Source organism: Nelumbo lutea, chromosome 1 (genome assembly GCF_056320005.1).
Source record: "Nelumbo lutea isolate HS-2025 chromosome 1, American lotus-T2T, whole genome shotgun sequence".
NCBI classification, from domain to species: domain Eukaryota; kingdom Viridiplantae; phylum Streptophyta; class Magnoliopsida; order Proteales; family Nelumbonaceae; genus Nelumbo; species Nelumbo lutea.
This window is the reverse complement of record NC_142684.1, coordinates 176263050-176281630: the sequence shown is the minus strand read 5'-3', so window position 1 is coordinate 176281630 and position 18581 is coordinate 176263050. Positions and strand designations below refer to the sequence as shown.

General features: G+C 39.1%; 2 protein-coding genes across 2 annotated transcripts; one reads left to right on the top strand and one right to left on the bottom strand.

Annotated features, from left to right (window-relative positions):
- The first annotated feature begins 1791 nt into the window (after positions 1–1791).
- LOC148879394 (UPF0603 protein At1g54780, chloroplastic-like) lies at positions 1792–4143 on the top strand. The gene is made up of 3 exons (XM_088960920.1): positions 1792–2368; positions 2575–2767; positions 3724–4143. Exons 1-3 carry the CDS (start codon positions 1901–1903, stop codon positions 3969–3971), a joined length of 909 nt encoding a protein of 302 aa, XP_088817046.1. The 5' UTR covers positions 1792–1900; the 3' UTR covers positions 3972–4143.
- A 585-nt stretch (positions 4144–4728) lies between these two features.
- On the bottom strand, positions 4729–9060 carry LOC148879393 (GDSL esterase/lipase At1g54790-like). The gene is made up of 5 exons (XM_088960919.1): positions 8420–9060; positions 7458–7658; positions 6114–6280; positions 5690–5960; positions 4729–5197 (listed from the first exon to the last, which is right to left on the bottom strand). Exons 1-5 carry the CDS (start codon positions 8652–8654, stop codon positions 4929–4931), a joined length of 1143 nt encoding a protein of 380 aa, XP_088817045.1. The 5' UTR covers positions 8655–9060; the 3' UTR covers positions 4729–4928.
- Positions 9061–18581: the final 9521 nt, after the last annotated feature.

Here is an 18581-nt window from a genome sequence, read left to right as displayed (position 1 = left end):
TGCCTAAATATGTTGGTTGTTTGTTTTGATAAAAGAGCTGAACTCATTGTTGCTGCTGGTCTACAAGCAAAGCTGTCTTTGTTTATAGAAACTCAAGTGATGTTGTTTGGCCTGGAATTGACAAAGAAGTTAGTTTTTGTGAAATCTGATTGTGAGTTATTGGTTTAGTGTTTGAATACCCAAAATTCTCTGGCTTGCCACACTCCATATGAAGTTTGGTCAGTTATGAAAGAAACTCTGGGAGAGAATCAATGTTTCAAGGGTGTTTTTTTTAGTTTGTTATGCCTGAAAAACTTATGTATCTCTTTTCTACTTCTGATTGACCTGAATGAACGAACATTTCTATTATTTAAAAAAAAAAAGATTTTAAACCCTTTTTCCAGTATTTAGAAATTTAGACCGGACCAATTGAATTGTGACTCCAAGACCTTTGTCAATTCGGTCATACCCCGATAACCATACTTGATAAAAATCCGGTTAACCGACTGGTTTGACCAGAAAACCGATCTCGATCTTGTGATACCGCCTAGGTCCTTTAACAGTTGAAAATTTAAAATGTTTTTAATGACCTCAAATTTATATACTTTGCTTTATTACCTTTAGTCCACATCTTTACTTATGTTAATTAATGATTCTTTATTCTTTATTTTGCATATTACTTTATTATATCGATATTTGAAAGAAAATATAAATTAAGAGACTTAAATCCTAATCCTTTGCTTTAAAAAGTAAGAAACTTGCCATTTAACCACCATATTTACATATATTATAAGTTGTAAAATATATTATATATAGTATTTATATGACCTATAATATATATACCACGTCATTACAGTTCTATGCTTGGTCTTGTTTTCTAAACATTGCCTTTTTCACTCTCATTCATTTGCATCAATGCAAAATGCAAATGAAATTTGTAATGGAACCAAATGCAGCCAAAACAAAAATAAATATCTCGAATTCATGACAAATTCCTCTAACTCAATGCCTCGATGCATTGGCGATTAAGGCTGTGTTTGTTTGCAATACAAGCACTGAACCAGGGTATTTATGCACCCTGGTTCGCATTTGTGAACATTTTTTTGAAACGTAAAAAAGTAATGATTATCAAAGTAAAATTGCATTTTCTAACACTTTTGTATTCTAAAAAGAGAGCATTGCTGTACCTAATTTTTGGATACAAATTTGTATTCATTTGATAATTAATTTTTTTATCAAAGTTGAGGTATTGGAGCATAAGATAGTTGGAGCAATTAATGATGGGCCACACCTTTGCACCAATTTCAAACAAACTGGATGAATGCAAAAATGGTTTAAAATGTGAACCGTATTTGTATTCATGAACCGAAAAATGGATAAATATGTAATATACATATTTGCGTTTACATTGCAAACAAACGCAACCTAACTGTCAAATCAAAATAAGGGCTTTTCGGTATTTCATAATTTGTGAACGCCTTGAAAAGTGAATGCCCCTAATAGTGGATATTAATGTTATTTTATCAAAAAATAATGGTGGATATTAAAACCATGTTACCCATTAATCAAAAAAGTGTAGGATTTTCCGAGATAAGAACTACGTGGCTTCGATATCCAACCGTGGAAAGAGCTCAGAGCAGAAGTATTTTCCTGACCTCGTAATAATAAGGTGGAATGACCTAAATGCCATTATCTTTTTCCCATGAACGTTGCAAGAACGTTTCTCTAATCTCTTATCCTTTACCAAACGCGACCACCCAATCCAAATCCAAGTCATCAAAATGAGAGCGATGGAAATACAAAAAATAATTAAAAAATAAAAACAAGAAAAAGGAAGGAACTGGAGTGAGAGTGGGGAGAGAAAGAGAGAGCACTCTATGCTCACTTCTATTTTCCACCATTGATCATCTGTTTCTTCTCCATGGAAACCATATTCTCTTCCCATTCTTTTGTTCCTCTCTTCGGCACGAAATCTTCTTCTTCATCTTCGAAAACAATTTTATCTCCCTCTCTGCAACCCAGATCCAGTTTTGTCTACTTCACCAAACCCATCAATTCAAGTCTAAGGAAACCATCTTCTTCTTCTTCTTCTTCTTCTTCACTAATTACCCCACTTTCAATCCCCAGAAGCTGGGTGTCACATATCCACCATGGATTAGCAGCTCTAGCACTATCTCTTGCTATCAACTTTTGCCCGATTTCGTCTAGTGATTCAGCACTTGCATCAGAATTCGATGTCCTCGGTGGAGGGCCACCAACCGAATCGTATGTTGTGGATGATGCGGGAGTCCTTAGCCGTGTGACAAGATCTGATTTGAAACAGTTGTTGTCAGATTTGGAATCGAGAAAGAACTTTCACATAAATTTTATCACAGTTCGCAAGCTCACTGTAAGTTTATCTGCATTTTAATCTTTTTTTTTTTGGGTGGTCGAGTATCATCTTTCTGCTATATAATGCAGTTCTGAAATCCCAGGGTACCCATTTGATGATTTGAGGAGGTGAAGTTCTTTGTTTTGTGAACTTTTATAATTCGAGAGAAGAAAAAGCCTTTAGGCTTTCTGGTTTGTAATTGCCAAAATATGTTCTGATTGCAGAGCAAAGCTGATGCTTTCGAGTATGCTGACCAAGTTTTGGAGCGCTGGTATCCCACTATTGAGGAAGGAAACAACAAGGGGATTGTCGTGCTCGTTACTAGTCAGAAAGAAGGGGCGATCACTGGTGGGCCTGCATTCATCAAGGCTGTTGGAGACACTGTTCTTGATGCCACAGTATCTGAGAACCTTCCTGGTAAGTAGACACTGTTCTTTTTTTTTCTTCTTCTTCTTTGAAGTCTGAGCTCTTGAGCATTTGAGCAACTTGCAATAGAAAAATTACTACTTAGAAGGAACGCATGGAATGCAAATGGATCCAATCGAATCGGATATAGGTAGCTCAAAATTTGATTTGTTTATAGTCAAATTTGAGTTGGATCTTATCCACTCGAATTGAAATAAGATCGCAATTAGATATTGAATGGTATTAATCAAGGTTCAAAATATCGACACATATCAAGCCGTATAGGCGGATACGTATCGTATAGGGAGCTTCCCGATGCACCCCTATAGAGGGTGTATCAGGGTTTTGACTGGTTCAGGGGGTGGACGGACCTTAAACCGACCCCTCTGAACCATATTTGAAAAAAAAATTAAAAATAAATAAAGAAAAAAAGCTATCGGTACTGCCTGATACGCCTCTACCAGCATATCGAGCATATTGATATTTTGAACCTTGGTATAAGTAAAACTTATAAAGATCAAAATATTATATATTATTAATAAAATGAACTAAAAATAACTTTGATATTATATTTCATGAACAAAATAGGGGGGATGAACAAAATAAATTGAAATTAACTTGTATGAAACTTGAACTATAACAATTTAGTAAAACTATAATATAAATTTTAAGTATATATGAGCATATATATATTTAAATCAAAACCAATCGGATTTTATCAGACAGATGGGAGTGGAATCGTATTTGATCCAATTATAAATGGATCGAATTCAAATTCAAAATAGATACCATTTGCAGCCAATAGTCATAGACAACCAATCTGGTAATCTCTCGACTTTAATACCCTCGAAGCCATTGACTGTCCACTTACTTTTTTATCTTATGTTCACTCAATAAGATGGATAGAAATACAAACTTGTTTCAGAAAATATCTATGGATGATTGAACTACTGCGTCGTGTCTTGTAGTCTTGGCTACGGATGAAAAGTACAATGAAGCTGTGTATAGCACAGCCAAACGGCTTGTTGCTGCCATTGATGGGTTGCCAGATCCTGGAGGGCCAAAGTTCAAGGAGAACAAGCGAGAAACCAACTTTAAAACCAAGGAAGAGACAGAGGAGAAACGTGGACAGTTCTCTCTTGTTGTTGGAGGCTTGTTAGTGATTGCCTTTGTTGTCCCAATGGCACAATACTATGCTTATGTCTCCAAAAAGTGAGTTTCATGAGTACAACAGATAGTTGTACAAATTCTATGTAGAGAAACCAGATTGCATGAAATTGAGCACTAGAGGATAAGAACAGTTTTTTTTTTCTTTTTTCTTTTTCTTTTTTGCATTATCTGTATAAACAAGTATTATTATTAAATTACTCTGTTTCATTCAGAGAGCATATGTAGACTTGGAATTATGTCCAAGAGTGCATATAAACTGCACTATTATAAAACATATCCTCATTATTTTTTTTTCACAACTATGAAAACTATCATAAAAAACCTTTGCTTTTGCCAGTATATATTAATTTATTTTTCAAAAGAAACAACTTCTGTAAGGCCACCTGATGCTGGTCCCAGCTATCTGGGGTGTTGGGAGGGGTGGTTAAACTAAACAAGTTCATCCTTCCTGCAACTGTCTTGTTTTCTTCTAGGCATATACCTCATTTATAAATATAACCATCAAACAAAATAAACAATAAATGGGTACAAGGATATGTGGCAATTGGTGGCATTAATGCACCTAATAATCAGTTGCAGCTTTCAAAATACAGTTAAATACTTGTATCCATGGGGAAAGCGTTTCTGCTCTTCTGTTTTCTTCCATGGAATTGACTCAAATTCTTTCTTCAGTAATTACAACAATGCAGAATAATTGGTGGGAGGAATGTAGCACTCTGCACCCTCATTTGCAACAGAATGTAGTCAACTCTGCTGGATAGTTATTCGAAACATTGATAATTTATGGTAGGCTAAGTCCAAAGTTTTGTTTTGTGATGCTGAATCTTATAATGTATAATCACAAAGAATGAGGTACTACTACTGCATTTTATAGCTCTAATTTACAAATAAAGTTTCTCTTAAATATGGATAATAACACTTAGAAATAATAAAAAAAACTAAGAAAAATAAAAATAAATACAATTTATTAGATGATGAAAATAACAAATAGAAAATTGGCCCCTCAGAACTTGAGTTTGAAAAGGAATGGCATCCTGTCGGAGAAAGGTGGGTCAGAATATTTTCCAGTCAGTATTTGAGTTGAGACAAATTGATTTGCAGCCTCAGTGTAGTGGATTCCATCCCAGTTTACATATTTTGTTGAATCATTGCAACCTTTGGCTGTAACTGAGCTCCCATTCAAAGTCTTCGTCTGGCCACAGGAGATCCGACTGTCATAGTTCAATGGTGCACCTCCATACCCACAGCAAGCCATTATTGGTTGTTGAAACCCTGAAAAGTGTCAATCTTGCAAGATCAAAGGTCTTTAATTTGGAACATTACTGATAAAAAGAATGATTGGGTTCTAGACATGACCCTTGGCTCTCGTACCAAAGTTCTCATGTTCTCAACTTTCTAGCAGTATTAGTTAATACTTTCTTGAGAATTCTCAAGATGCAGTTTCCTTGAAGAAACAAAGTATCTATCAGGAGATTGTCTGTATTAATAATTAAAGAAAAAAACTGCTAGACCTTCACAACATTTGAATCTCCTTTAATTTACTAATTGGGCTGAAGACAAACCCAATATTCAAGCTGATAGATAACCCTCCTTGTACAAAAATAAGCTAATTTCTCAAAAATCCATATTGACAATTCAGGCCAGTACTCAATCATTGCCTTAACAGAGAAATCAAGAACTATAAGTATATGCAAGTTCTGTGAGTGTGAGAAACAGATTTATTGGTTAAATAAGCAAGTCAATCATAAATGATGCTCTACTTACCATATTGAGAATAATTTGCAATAAGGTTGGCCTTTATTGAGTAAATATCAACGTAAGTAACATTTACATCCAGAAATTGACTCTGTAGTTTTTTACAGAGAGCATGAAGTTGCAAATTGAAAAGATTAGCAGCACGATTATGTGAGCTGACACATCCTAGCTCATCAAGCTTAGATGGATCTTTTCCAAATGTGGCAATATTTTGAGCTAAGCATCCCAGAGGACCAGTATTGTGAATCCAAAACCTCCTTGCCCCTTGGTCATATAACCTCTGAAAGAAGAGCAAAAAATGAGAACAAATTCAATTACTTGATAATATAACTACATTCATATGGATTGAGAAAGGTGGGGATAGTAAATAAAGGAAATACTGATAGGAAGAGGAATGGACAAGTTTATACATTAAATCAAAACTTCACCTGACCTTAATTCCAGCTTCGAACTCCAACAAAATTGTTGGAATTGAAGCAATAATTTGATCCTCCGTCTTAGAATAAAATGCACCAGCAAAATCGTTCTGGCCTATGTCAAACATGTAAAGCCCCTGCTCGAAATAATTTTTCTGGGGAAGGTATTTATTTAGTTTCTTGCCTACAAAGAATTTAAGAATGTGGCTGTCAACTAACTTTTATAGTTGTAGCAAAATTAAGTGTGAGCAATAGGTATTCAAGAGTAGGTGCGTGGTGTTGAACAGATATTTCATTACTGTAAAGTTTCAAATATTCCAGTAGCATGAATATTTCACTGGAGTGAAACAGAATGGTATTCAATTCTCAATTTCTTCTGGATTCTTTCATTGTTTACCATAGAAGTCTTCTCTAAACAAACTGTACAACTTCCATTTTATGGTTATCATCCAAGTATTTACCTAGTTAGTGCACAGAAGTAACAATAATTGATAGAAATGATAGATTTGGTTGCTTTTTCTAGGTTTTTAACTACTTATTGGCTACCAGACTTATATATCCACTAGCTAAGAACCTGTCCTCAGGACAGAGCAACTGTATGTGTATTTTACTTTGGACCCACTATCTATGTGGAAAGCCTTTAATTAAGCTGGACTTTTTATATGGCTCGAGAAACTAAGTTCAATTTATGCTTTAAAAACATGCTTTAAGTCTAAAATGGGACCTACATCATTGCAAGAATGCAACTGTATTTTGAGTGGCACCTACTATCCATGTGATAAGTCTTAAAAGCATTTGATCTGGGTTTTTTATTTGACTGAAGAAACTAAGCCTCTGTCTGGATATTTTCTTTTTCTTTTGAGCTTTGGGCTGTGAAGAACAAAATTGAGTCAAATAGTTTTTTCGAGTGCTTGGCCAGAATTACTTTAGTAAACATTATAATATGAATGCAAAACATTTCTATGCCCCAAAGTTGGGGCATTTGTGCTTTCGAGCTTTAAAAGCATAAATCCTGATGCTTTTCCAAACAAAATTAGATACCATTTGTGATTAAAGGAGATGATCTCCATTTCTAATTTGAATTAGGAAACAGCATATTTTAAGATCTAGATTGGTACCCATACCCACATCAATCATATGTATTTTTATATTAAATTAAAACTTATTTAACCCCTTTCTGAGAGAGAGAGAGAGAGAGAGAGAGAGAGAGAGAGAGAGGGAGGCTTAGCCATGTTTCTGAAAGAGATGATTGTTCTGCATAGAGCAACCCTAATGAGCAGTGAATAAGTTTGAAGAAAGAATTTTGGCGACCAACAACCAGACAACTCCAAAAATTTATTAAAAAAAACAACTAATTATACCTTTAGACAGCAAGTCAAGAACTCGAGCTTTGAATTGAATGAATTGAGACACCTGAATCCCAAATGAAAATGGACTGATTGAATATGCTGTTGCTGGGAGTATAGCAGAGGCTGCAGCTGCAAAATTACAACCCTTCCTGAAAGATGGCGCTCCCACTGAATCCAAGTAGGCATTTAGAAACGGTAGGTCCATTGCCTCCACTACATCAAAATACAAAACAATAATAAACGGGTAAGGTAGGTTGAACTATCTTTTGTTTCTGCAGGGGAACAGTAGGGAGATCATCATGTATATGTTGATCATGAATACAAGTGAATGTATGAAAGGTGTTAGTCATTTCGTTTGCCTAAAACGATTAGATAACCCTGGCTACATAATAATCAGTATGCATAATGTTTACAATACAGAATGTATAATCCAGAACTAGATACAGAATTAAACTTCAGCATTTTTTAATACAATGCAGCCACTCTTAGACTCAAACCCACATTCTCACACTTGTCAGCCCAAGATTTTACCATTTCACCAAGGAATGGCCCCTATTTCCTGTTCCTCAAATAAGGCAATTCAAAGAATATGAGCCCCCGTGGCCATGGAGTCTCAACTCCTCCATGAATTTTTTTTTTTAACAATCCACGTTTGTTTTGCAGTGCAATTTCATTTGCACTAGTTGAAATGCATGAGAGTGCAAAACAAAACTGCAAATGAGAAGAATGCAAATTCTGGTTCACTTATGCTTTGGATTTTACCTTACCTTGCTTCAAGTTCTGCAATGCAAACAAAAAACAAAAGGCAAAAGCTGAAACAAATATAAATCAGAACATACACTCAAATCATTTGCACTCCCATATTTTTCTACCAATGCAAATAAGAATTGCACTGCAAACAAGCCAGGCCCGAAAACCTAAATCTAGAGTTCTAGACTACTACAAAACCTGCAATGCGGATCCAAAGAAATTACTTAGGAAATCAACAATCAGGCGGCCATCGCAGAATCGTCCAGACGGCTTGAAGAAGTAGGTCTGTCCGTTAGGTGGGTCAAGATGGTCGCCCATCCCTGCAACAAGCTCACCCGTGTCGGAGTTGGAATCTCCAAAGTTGAACACGGCCGGATATTTGAAAACAACAGCCTCTCCGGTGGGTGAAGACAGGAAGAAAGCTAAGGCCAGAAACGGAAGAGAGATCCTGAGAACCATGTTCAATTGCTGCAATAGAACTATACTCCTTCAAGCTTCAGGCTTCAGAGACGCTACATGACATATGTATCGAGAAACCACCTTATAAAATGGTCGCAAAAAGACGATGAGTTTGGTTTGATGCGTGTGTCGTAATAAGACACTGACGAATTCTGAAGCAGCAAACAGGACCAGCTTCTCTGCACTCTTCTCTCTCTCGCTCTCTCGTGACTACCTTATTACCCTTGCATGTTAAGTTTACTGAAAAGCAGGAAAAAAAGATTTAAGGCATGAGCAACCCGCTTCTGCAACTTATTTCACATTCAATCTCAAACCTCCATTAACCCAAATCAGACTTTGTAAATCACTTTGTATTGGTCATACCGTGATAACCAGCCACCAGGCAAATATTGTTTCAATGGTGTCCAAGTCTTCCACAGTCCACAGAGCTATAATCTAGACGGACCTGTAATCGGATCGGATTAGGATAGGATTTAGTTATACCCGAAAATCCCGATCTGGAATCCGATTGGATCCAAGGGTCTTGGGTCGGATTCGAAATTAGCCCGAGGGTGTTTCATTATTTTTAAATAAAAGATTAATTATTTTAACTTGTGCATACATATAAAATATATTTATACAATTAGATAATATGTGTATTGTAAAATTCAATCGGATCGGATGAATAGACGTCAATTCGAATACTAAAAGATAAGTTCCGAAATCCGAATTTGATCCAATTTTGTAAATAGATCATCCCAATACGATATCAGATGTCTGTTTATGTATATATTTTAATGGATGATACGGTGTCGGCAGATTGGATTCAGGCCAGTCCATATATTCTCTGCAGACCCAGATTCCATTCCAGGGTTCAGGCCCAGACCCACCAAATCAGCGGGTTCTGGTGGGTAGAAATCGACAAAATCCTATTCAGAAATATTTTGCATGCATGCATGCATTAATAATAATATTTAATGATAAAGAAAGTGGATTTATTTACAATCTCTCATCACGTTTATGAGGCCCAAATTAGGTCGGTGGATTGGACCCAATTCCCAACCATCCAAAATTAACGGAGGAGAGATGGACCCTACTAATTGGGCCCCGTATGTTTTGTCATGTATCAGGCCATGGAACGGTCAGGATGCAGAGAGTGTAGGGTGGGATGCACTGATGTCTGTTACAACGAGAGATCATTATTTTGTTGTGGTAAGATTTAGGGGGTGTTTTCGGTATTATGAGAACCAAATGGTCTAAAAGTAAGTGGGGATTAAATCCAATCTTGAAAGCAAAGGATCCAGTGTTGCTTCGGTAGACGGCAAAGTAAGCTTTGTGTGAGCCATGACCGTCTGGAAGTGGAAGCTTTGTGTGGGGGATACTGCTGCAAAACAGCGTATCAGTCTCTCGCGTGAACGGCATCACGGGCGTGCAGCCCAAGAAAAATGGGGATCAAAATGTCGAAGCCAATGTGTGGGCCTCGGGCCTCGTACCGTTTACGCTTACAGTGCGGGCCTCACTTTATAAAAAAAAAATTGGGCCTAGTGTCATTTTTCTCCTCGAACATTAAAATGCGATAATTCAGTATTTGAACATTCAAAATGTGTTAATTTAGTATCGGTCCTTAATCAGTTGTTAATCACACGTTAAGTGATATTTGAGAAAAAATATAAATGTTCGTCAAGAGTTTGCGTGTCATCTAATTTTTTTAATTAATCATGTTGACAAAAAATTAATAGTCCCCAATTTGTTAGTTTTTTGTTAGTATTCTTGAATAGAAAAGATAAGAATTTGAGACTATTAATTTCTTGTCAACATTTGTGATGTAACCGCTTCTGGTCACGTACCAATTTTTGTGATGTATCAATTTTTTTTGGCTAAGTACATCGTTATTTGACCTGGTGGTGAAGTGCCTTGGTGATGAGCTACTTGGTGGCGAACTCCCTGGTGGAGAACTGCCTAGTGGCGAGCTCCCTAGTGGAGAACTATATGGTGACGAACTGCCTGGTGGAGAGCTGCTTGGTGGCGAACTCCCTGGTGGAGAACTGCCTGGTGGCGAACTCCCTGGTGGAGAGCTACATGGTGACGAACTCCCTGGTGGAGAACTTCCTGGTGGAGAGTTGCCTGGTGACGAGCTCCCTGCTTGGTGGCAAGCTGCTTGGTGACAAGCTCCCTGGTGACGAATTGCCTAATGGTGAGCTCCCTACTAGACGGCCTGTGACTCAGAAAGTGGTGGAGCTCCCTGGTGCAACGCACCCGACTGCCCTCTGCATGAGGTGATCTTCTTTCCTTTGTAGGCAGTGGGAGCTGAGGGACATGCGAGAACTCCTTTTCCTCCTCTTTGTAGGCGGCAGGAGCTGAGAGACCTACGAGAACTGAATCAGAGGATCCGGGGGTATTTTCCCGGCGGGGACTCTCTGACGCTTAAGTTAGCACTTTGATTGTAGAGAGCTTGAAGATGATATGAGAGAGCTAGAGAGCAGGGATTACCTCCATTTTTTTTCCATTCTCCCCCTCCCCTTTGGGGGGTGAGGTATTTATATACTGGAGTCCTCGCGGGTTAGGTGGGTGAAAAGCCCTCAAACGGTAAGACTCGTCACATCCTGTCAGAACCAGGGTACGGTGCTAAACTCCTCGAGGTTGTCAGGATGGCGCTTGTGTCAGGCGCCCAAGTCGGTGGGTCGGTGTCTAGGCCATGTTGTCAGGTCGGCGCCTATGTCAGTCGACAGGTCGGTGTCTAGGCTAGGTTGTTAGGCATGAGATCTTCCTACGATACGCCAAACTACTCTTCTGTACCGAGCTACCCTACAAGTGGCGAACTGCCCAGGGGAGCTATGCCGAGCTGCTTGTGGCGAGCTCTTCCGAGCTGCCTGGCTCCTTGGCGAGCTCTTTGGTGAGCTACCGAGCTCGTGGGGTATGCATGTTGAGTTTACCAGTGGGCGTCTTATGGGCGGCTAGGTCGGCCAGGTCGGATCATGTGCTAGACTGATTCGGTCAGGCCGCACCAGGCCGCCCATAGGCCGCGTGCAGGTCGCACCAGGCCAGCCAGATCGGTGCCCTGGATGGGACACCAACTTGGTAAGTTGTTGCCTGGGTGTTTGCTTAGTTGTCATGAGGTGCCACATGTTGCAATTTCACTAGAGGGCCAAATCTGCCCTCATCATTTGCCCCCCACTCCCGAGCTGAGAGTAACTCAGCGAAGGGAGTAGATTTCTTTTGGCCCGTAAGTCGATGAGCTAGTAAGTGTTGATCCAATTCCTTAGGCTTTGGGAGCAGTCTGTATGTGGCGAGCTGCCAGTAAGGTGAGGAGGTCTCCGCTAGTTCAGTAGTGTGGCCCATAGGCTCTGGGGGCAACTTATAGTTCACTTTTGCTGATTTTGCTCATGCTGAGGAAGCGTCTGGGTATTTAGCAATAATGTGGCTCGTAGGCTTTGGGAGTGACTCGTAGTCTACTCTTTTTTGACTTTGCCCATGCCGGAGAGGCGACTGGGTCTTTAGCAGTAATGTGGCCCGTAGGTTTTGCCTGTGAGGTGCCGAACTGACCAAGTGCTGAGCTACCAGTGAGGAGTTGAGCTACCTGTAATATGCCGAGTCACCTGCAAGGTGCCGAGCTACCTGTAAGGTGCCAAGCTGACCAGGTGCCGAAATGACCAGGTGCTGAGTTACCTGCAAGGTGCCGAGCTAACCACGTGTCGAGCTACCTGTAAGGGGCCGGGCTACCTGTAAGGTGTCGAGCTGACCAGGTACTGAGCTACCTGCAAGGTGCCAAGCTGACCAGTTGTTGAGCTACCTACAAGGTGCCGAGCTACCTGTGGTTGCGCTGCATCAGCTTCGTAATGCCGGTCACCCACTCCTACAAGAAGCTACTAGGAGCTCGACCTTCAGGGGCAGCACTACTAACTTTAGGTCGCAAACTCACACGGGAGCCTTGGAAGGCTCGACCGGTAAGGGCGCCTACATAGTCTGTTGGCCGCCAGCTCCCGCGGAAGCCACGAAGAATTCATCTTTGTAGGGGGACCTTGCAGAGAAGACTGATGAGGCTTTATCTGAATTGAAAGTAAGGTTGGTAGAGCTACTTAGTCTGCTAGCTCCCTGCATAGTCTTTGAGCTCATAAAAAATATAAGCTATAAAGCGATAGCTTCAATTTCTAAAAAGTGAAGACTTAGCTTTGGTAAGATGAGAACTTAGCTTTTGTAGGATGAGAACTTAGCATTTTGTAGCGTGTTCCCACAGACGGCGCCAATTGATGTAACCGTTTCTGGTCACATACCAATTTTTGTGATGTATCAATTTTTTTTGGCTAAGTACCTTGTTATTTGACCTAGTGGTGAAGTGCCTTGGTGATGAGCTACTTGGTGGCGAACTCCCTGGTGAAGAACTGTTTGGTGGTGAGCTCCCTAGTGGAGAGATACATGGCGACGAACGGCCTGGTGGAGAGCTGCTTGGTGGCGAACTCCCTGGTGGAGAACTGCCTAGTGGTGAACTCCCTGGTGGAGAGCTACATGGTGACAAACTCCCTGGTGGAGAACTGCCTGGTGACAAGCTCCATGTGAGGTGGCGAGCTACTTGGTGGCGAGCTACCTACTAGGCGGCCTGTGACTCAGAAAGTGGGGGAGCTCCCTGGTGTAGCGCAACCCGACTTGCATGAGGTAATCTTCTTTCCTTTGTAGGAAATGGGAGCTGAGGGACCTGTGAGAACTCCATCTTTTCCTCCTCTTTGTAGGCGGCGGGAGCTGAGGGACCTACGAGAACTGAATCAGAGGATCCGGGGGTATTTTCCCGGCGGGGACTCTCCAATGCTTAAGTTAGCACTCTGATTGTAGAGAGCTTGAAGATGATATGAGAAAGCTAGAGAGCAGGGATTACCTCTATTTTTTTCCATTCTCCCCCTCCCCTTTGGGGGGTGAGGTCTTTATATACTGGAGTCCTCGCAGGTTAGGTGGGTGAAAAGCCCTCAAACGGTAAGACTCGTCACATCCCGTCAGAACCGGGGTACAGTGGTGAACTCCTCGAGGTTGTCAGGCTGGCGCTTGTGTCAGGCGGCTAGGTTGTTGGGTCGGCAAGTTGGTGTCTAGGCCATGTTGTTAGGTCGACGCCTGTGTCAATCGGCGAGTCGGTGTCTATGCCAGGTTGTCAGGCAGGAGATCTTCCTGCGGTACGCCAAACTACTCTTCTGTACCGAGCTACCCTACAAGTGGCGAGCTGCCCGGGGGAGCTATGCCGAGCTGCTTGTGGCGAGCTTTGCTGAGCTGCCTGGCTCCTTGGTGAGCTCTTTGGTGAGCTACCGAGCTCCTTGGTGAGCTACTGAGCTCGTGGGATATGCATGCCGAGTTTATCGGTGGGCGTCTTATGGGCGGCTAGGTCGGCCAGGTCAGATCATGTGCCAGGCTGATCCGGTCAGGTCGCGCAGGCCGCGTGCAGGCCGTGTGCAGGTCGCGCCAAGCTACGCCAGGCCGGCCAGACCGGTGCCCGGGTGGGACACCAACTTGGTAAGTTATTGCGTGGGTGTTTGCCTAGTTGTCACGAGGTGCAATGTGTCACAATTTCACTGGAGGGCCAAATCTGCCCTCATTAATTTGGATTGTAGATAAAAAAAAATTAGGTGATACTTAAAGGGCATTTGTGTCTTTTTTAAATGTCACCTAATGGCTGATTAACAATTGATTAACGGAAGGTTCTGCATTGACACGTTTTAAAAGTTTGAGTAATAAATTGTCGCATTTTAAAGTTCAATGACCAAAGTGACACTAGGCCCAAATTACAGGGTACTAATTGGAAATCTTCTCAAAAAAAGCACAAATGAATGTTGGATTGTATTGTACATAATAGTATAATATACAAGTGTAGATTAATGTACATGTTTTATTAAATATTAATTATATATAATATATAGTATTTGCATATTACAATCAATTACTTTTTTTGGGTAAAATACAGAATTATCCATTAGTGGGAGAGAAAAAGTTTGGAATACTTTGGAGGAGAGATTCAAATCTCATATTTTGCTACATGAGTGTGTGTAATATTGATGTCTAGAGATTTGGGATTTAATTATGATACATTTATATTAGTTGCATGTTAAATTTACATCTCAACTATTTATGTTTAAATCTGCTTTTTTTTGGATGTACTTACCATTGTGCTCAATCAATCATATCTTTTGTTGCACGATCAAATATGACATAAAATTTGCCATGTGTGCGATTTCAATGTATATGGATTTGGGATGTCGGTTACGAGTTATATTTTGGGCATGATAAAAAGATATTTTAGGGGTGAAAATGGATTGATCTGATCCGATCTTAAGCCTGATCCTATATTTTTGAATTCGGATAGTCCTATTTTTGGTCTTTGAATCGGATCGGATCACCCCTATCCAATCCGATATATATATTATTTATTTATAAATATATTATTTATATTATATTTTTTATAAATTTGTTATATTATCTAATTTTTATAAATACATAAATATGATAGAAATGGTTGAAAAAGATATTTATAATTTTGTTTTTTATTTAAATTGTTATATTTTATTTTTCTTATAATAATTTATTAATTAAAAAAATAAAATCGAATCAGATTATATCCAAAAATCAAACTTTTTCATTAGATTCAAATGACCGGGATCGAGATCGGATCTACAACTAATAGTATCGGACCGGATCTATATATACTATGATTCGAATCCAATATGATCCATTTACATCCATAACTTCGACAGGCCGAACCCAAAATTAAACTCGATCTTCACGCACTGGTCAAGCTTGAATTTTCCAAGTTCATGATTGAACCTGAGCCCAAAAATTCGGGTTATGCTTGGGTAGTTGGGTTGATGATTTAGATAGCCTGAATTCAAATAAACTCAACCCAGACCTGCCCAGCCCAATAACCAGCTACTGAGATCTCACACCTCTTTTTTGATTTTGACGAATAAATATAATCATCTATTATCATTTATTAAATTGAGGATTTACAAAAGAGATGGATTAGATTACCAAACCACTTGGTTAAAAACAAAACAAAACAAAACAAAATGAACCACTTGAGATGTTCGTAGTTTAGCCTTTTGAGCTATACGATAAACAACACAATTCTAAGATTTAGATACATGGGGAAAATACTACATTATCAAAATGATGCAAAATATCTTAGGGTGCAAATAAGATGATGATCCGATCTGATCCGTAGTTCGATCCTATATTTTTGGTTTCGGATAGCTCCATCTCGGGTCTTTGATCATATTGGGTTGGACAATAAGATCCGGTCATGAATCGAATTGGATTTAGATCACTCTTATCCAATCCAAGAATATCCAATTTATTTATAAATATATTATTTATATTGTACTTTCGTAAATTTGTTATATTATTTTTTATAATATATATATGTGATGAAAATAGTTGAAAAGATGCTTGTAATTTTTGTTTTTCGTTATTTAAATTGTTATACTTTAATTTTCTTTTAATAAATTGTTAAACATTTTTACAAAATCAAATCGGACTGGATCAAATCCGAAAATCCAACTTCCTCATCAGATTTGAATTCAGATCCATGTTTATCGAATTCAATTGGATCGGATACGGGTGTACCCTGATTTGAATATGATCCGATCCGTTGCATCTCTTTGTGAGCAAATGGGTAGGTTTTATCTAGAATCGAATGGAACTGGCCTTGAACTGACTCTACCCAATTTGTTATAAGGTAAGGTCTGGTTCCAAATTATTAGAAACCGACCCCCATCCAATCTACTTCTAGGATCTAGGGGTTTATCCTACTCAAATTGACTCGAAGAATCGACTTTGGTTGGCATTAGTAGAACTGACCTTGGTGGAACTAGCCTTGGAACTGAATTCGGCTTGAAATAAACCCAAAATATTTTTGAGGACGTGATTTGAACTCAAGTACACATGGTTATAAAGGCCACAATCACACTCAACCGTTGAATTATATAAGCGATTTAATCATTTGTTTTCATTTTAATATTTGAATGTATATAATAAGCAATGTAGGAGGTAATGTTTACAAATTTTAAATTATAATGATAAGTTTTGAACCATTTATTAATATATTATGACAATCTACATATTAAATTACTCAACTTAATCAATAAAATAATATAAATTTTAAACTATAAATTAAATCAAGTTTTTAAAGAACATGTTTATTTTCTTTTTAAGGGGGAGAGTAAAGAAAGGACAAATTCCAAAGGAACCAACCATTAATGGCGGGTTATGGTTCCAAAGATCTAGAAACTAGGGGTGCAAATGGATTGGATTATGAACCAATCCGATCTGAAGTTCGATCCTATTTTGCCGGATTCGAATATCCCTATTTCGGATCTTCGGATCACCACTACCTGATCTGAAAGGATTCGATCCGATATATGCACACACACATATATGTTATTTATATTGAATTTTCATAATTTTTTATAAAGAACATGTATATATATGAGAAAAATAGTTGAAAATACTTTTATCTTTATTTATTTAAATTGTTATATTTTTTCTTTTAATAATTTATTATTATTTTTTAAATGAAGTCGGATCAGATGTTAGGCAGTTGTATGCCTTTAGCTCCAATCAGAATGATGTACATTATGAATTTATTGTAAATGAATAGAGTACATATTTGATTCATGTTCCTGTGGTGTGTTTCTGTGTAATACCCTTAAACTGGACACTTATGAGACTCGTGTTAATTTAGAATGTTCATAGCCATTGGATAAGTCTAGGGAAGATTTATCCTGCCAAGGCCAACACTGGTGTGCTGCCAAATGTTGGGGTGGTCTGTCCCAGCCGCCAGGGTGAGACCCAAGGCACAAGCAGTGTAGGATTAATTGAATCTTTGAACCAGACCAGGTTTCCAGTATTGCCCTAAACCTTGGAGATTGATGGGCAAAACTAGAAAGTTACACCTGACCCCTAGACTCGATTATGATACTACACTAGGTGTCGGATTGGGCTGTCTTTGATATGCCAATCAGGGAGATCCTTAGCAGGGGTCAAAATCTCAGTATGTTGGGACAGTCTGAAAATTCATCAGAGTGGGTGATCATAGTGATAGAATCAGCCCCTTTTTCGGACAAAGGTAATCATCGGGGATGCACTCTCTCTGATGGAAACCAAGACTATCGGCAGTCGATTTCAATCGTTGAGATTTGTTTTGCAAAATATATTTTATATGAGATATAAAAGTATATATATTATCGTTGAGATTTGTTTTGCAAAATAATTCCTGGGATCCATGTGAGTAGAGAGTGCAACACTGTTCCTTGCAGCCGAGGGAGAGGTCCTCTCTTGTCAGACAATGTTTGATCATTATGGGCTGAGAGGTTAAGTGTAAGACCATTGAGGGTAATACCTGATGGGCTAATCTTGCATCTGCCCACAGTCCTTGGGTGTTACAAGTTGGCTTGGCCCAGGGACCACTTAGGGTAAGTGTTGGGCCCATAGAGCCCATGTAATGGGTTTCAGGGGGTGCATTGTCCATAACAATGTATTCGGACAGGCCTTGTAACAAAGGCTGGGTTGAACCCATGTGGCTGATGTGTAGATCAATGTTTGGGTTCCATGCCATACAATGAAGCCCAACTGGGTAGCAGTTTGGATGGCTAAGTGAGCACATAACCTAATTAGGCCTAAAGCCCATTTCGAACCAGGCTGCTTTGATTAGTTAAATGAGGGGTGAATTCTGATATTAGATTAGCAGATAGGATTGAACATTAACCCTATCCACTCAAAGAGTCCAGATCTTAATGTGATTCAGATCTGGAAACCTCCTAATAGGATTAGGAGGGGGCTGATCTAATCTGCATATAAGATAAGGGTTTACCCTTATCACTTAAAGGGAATTCTGATCCAAATATGATTTGGATTAACAACTCCTAATGGGATTAGAAGCTGATCCCTTTAAGCTTATAAAAGGAGGAGTGGACAGCAACC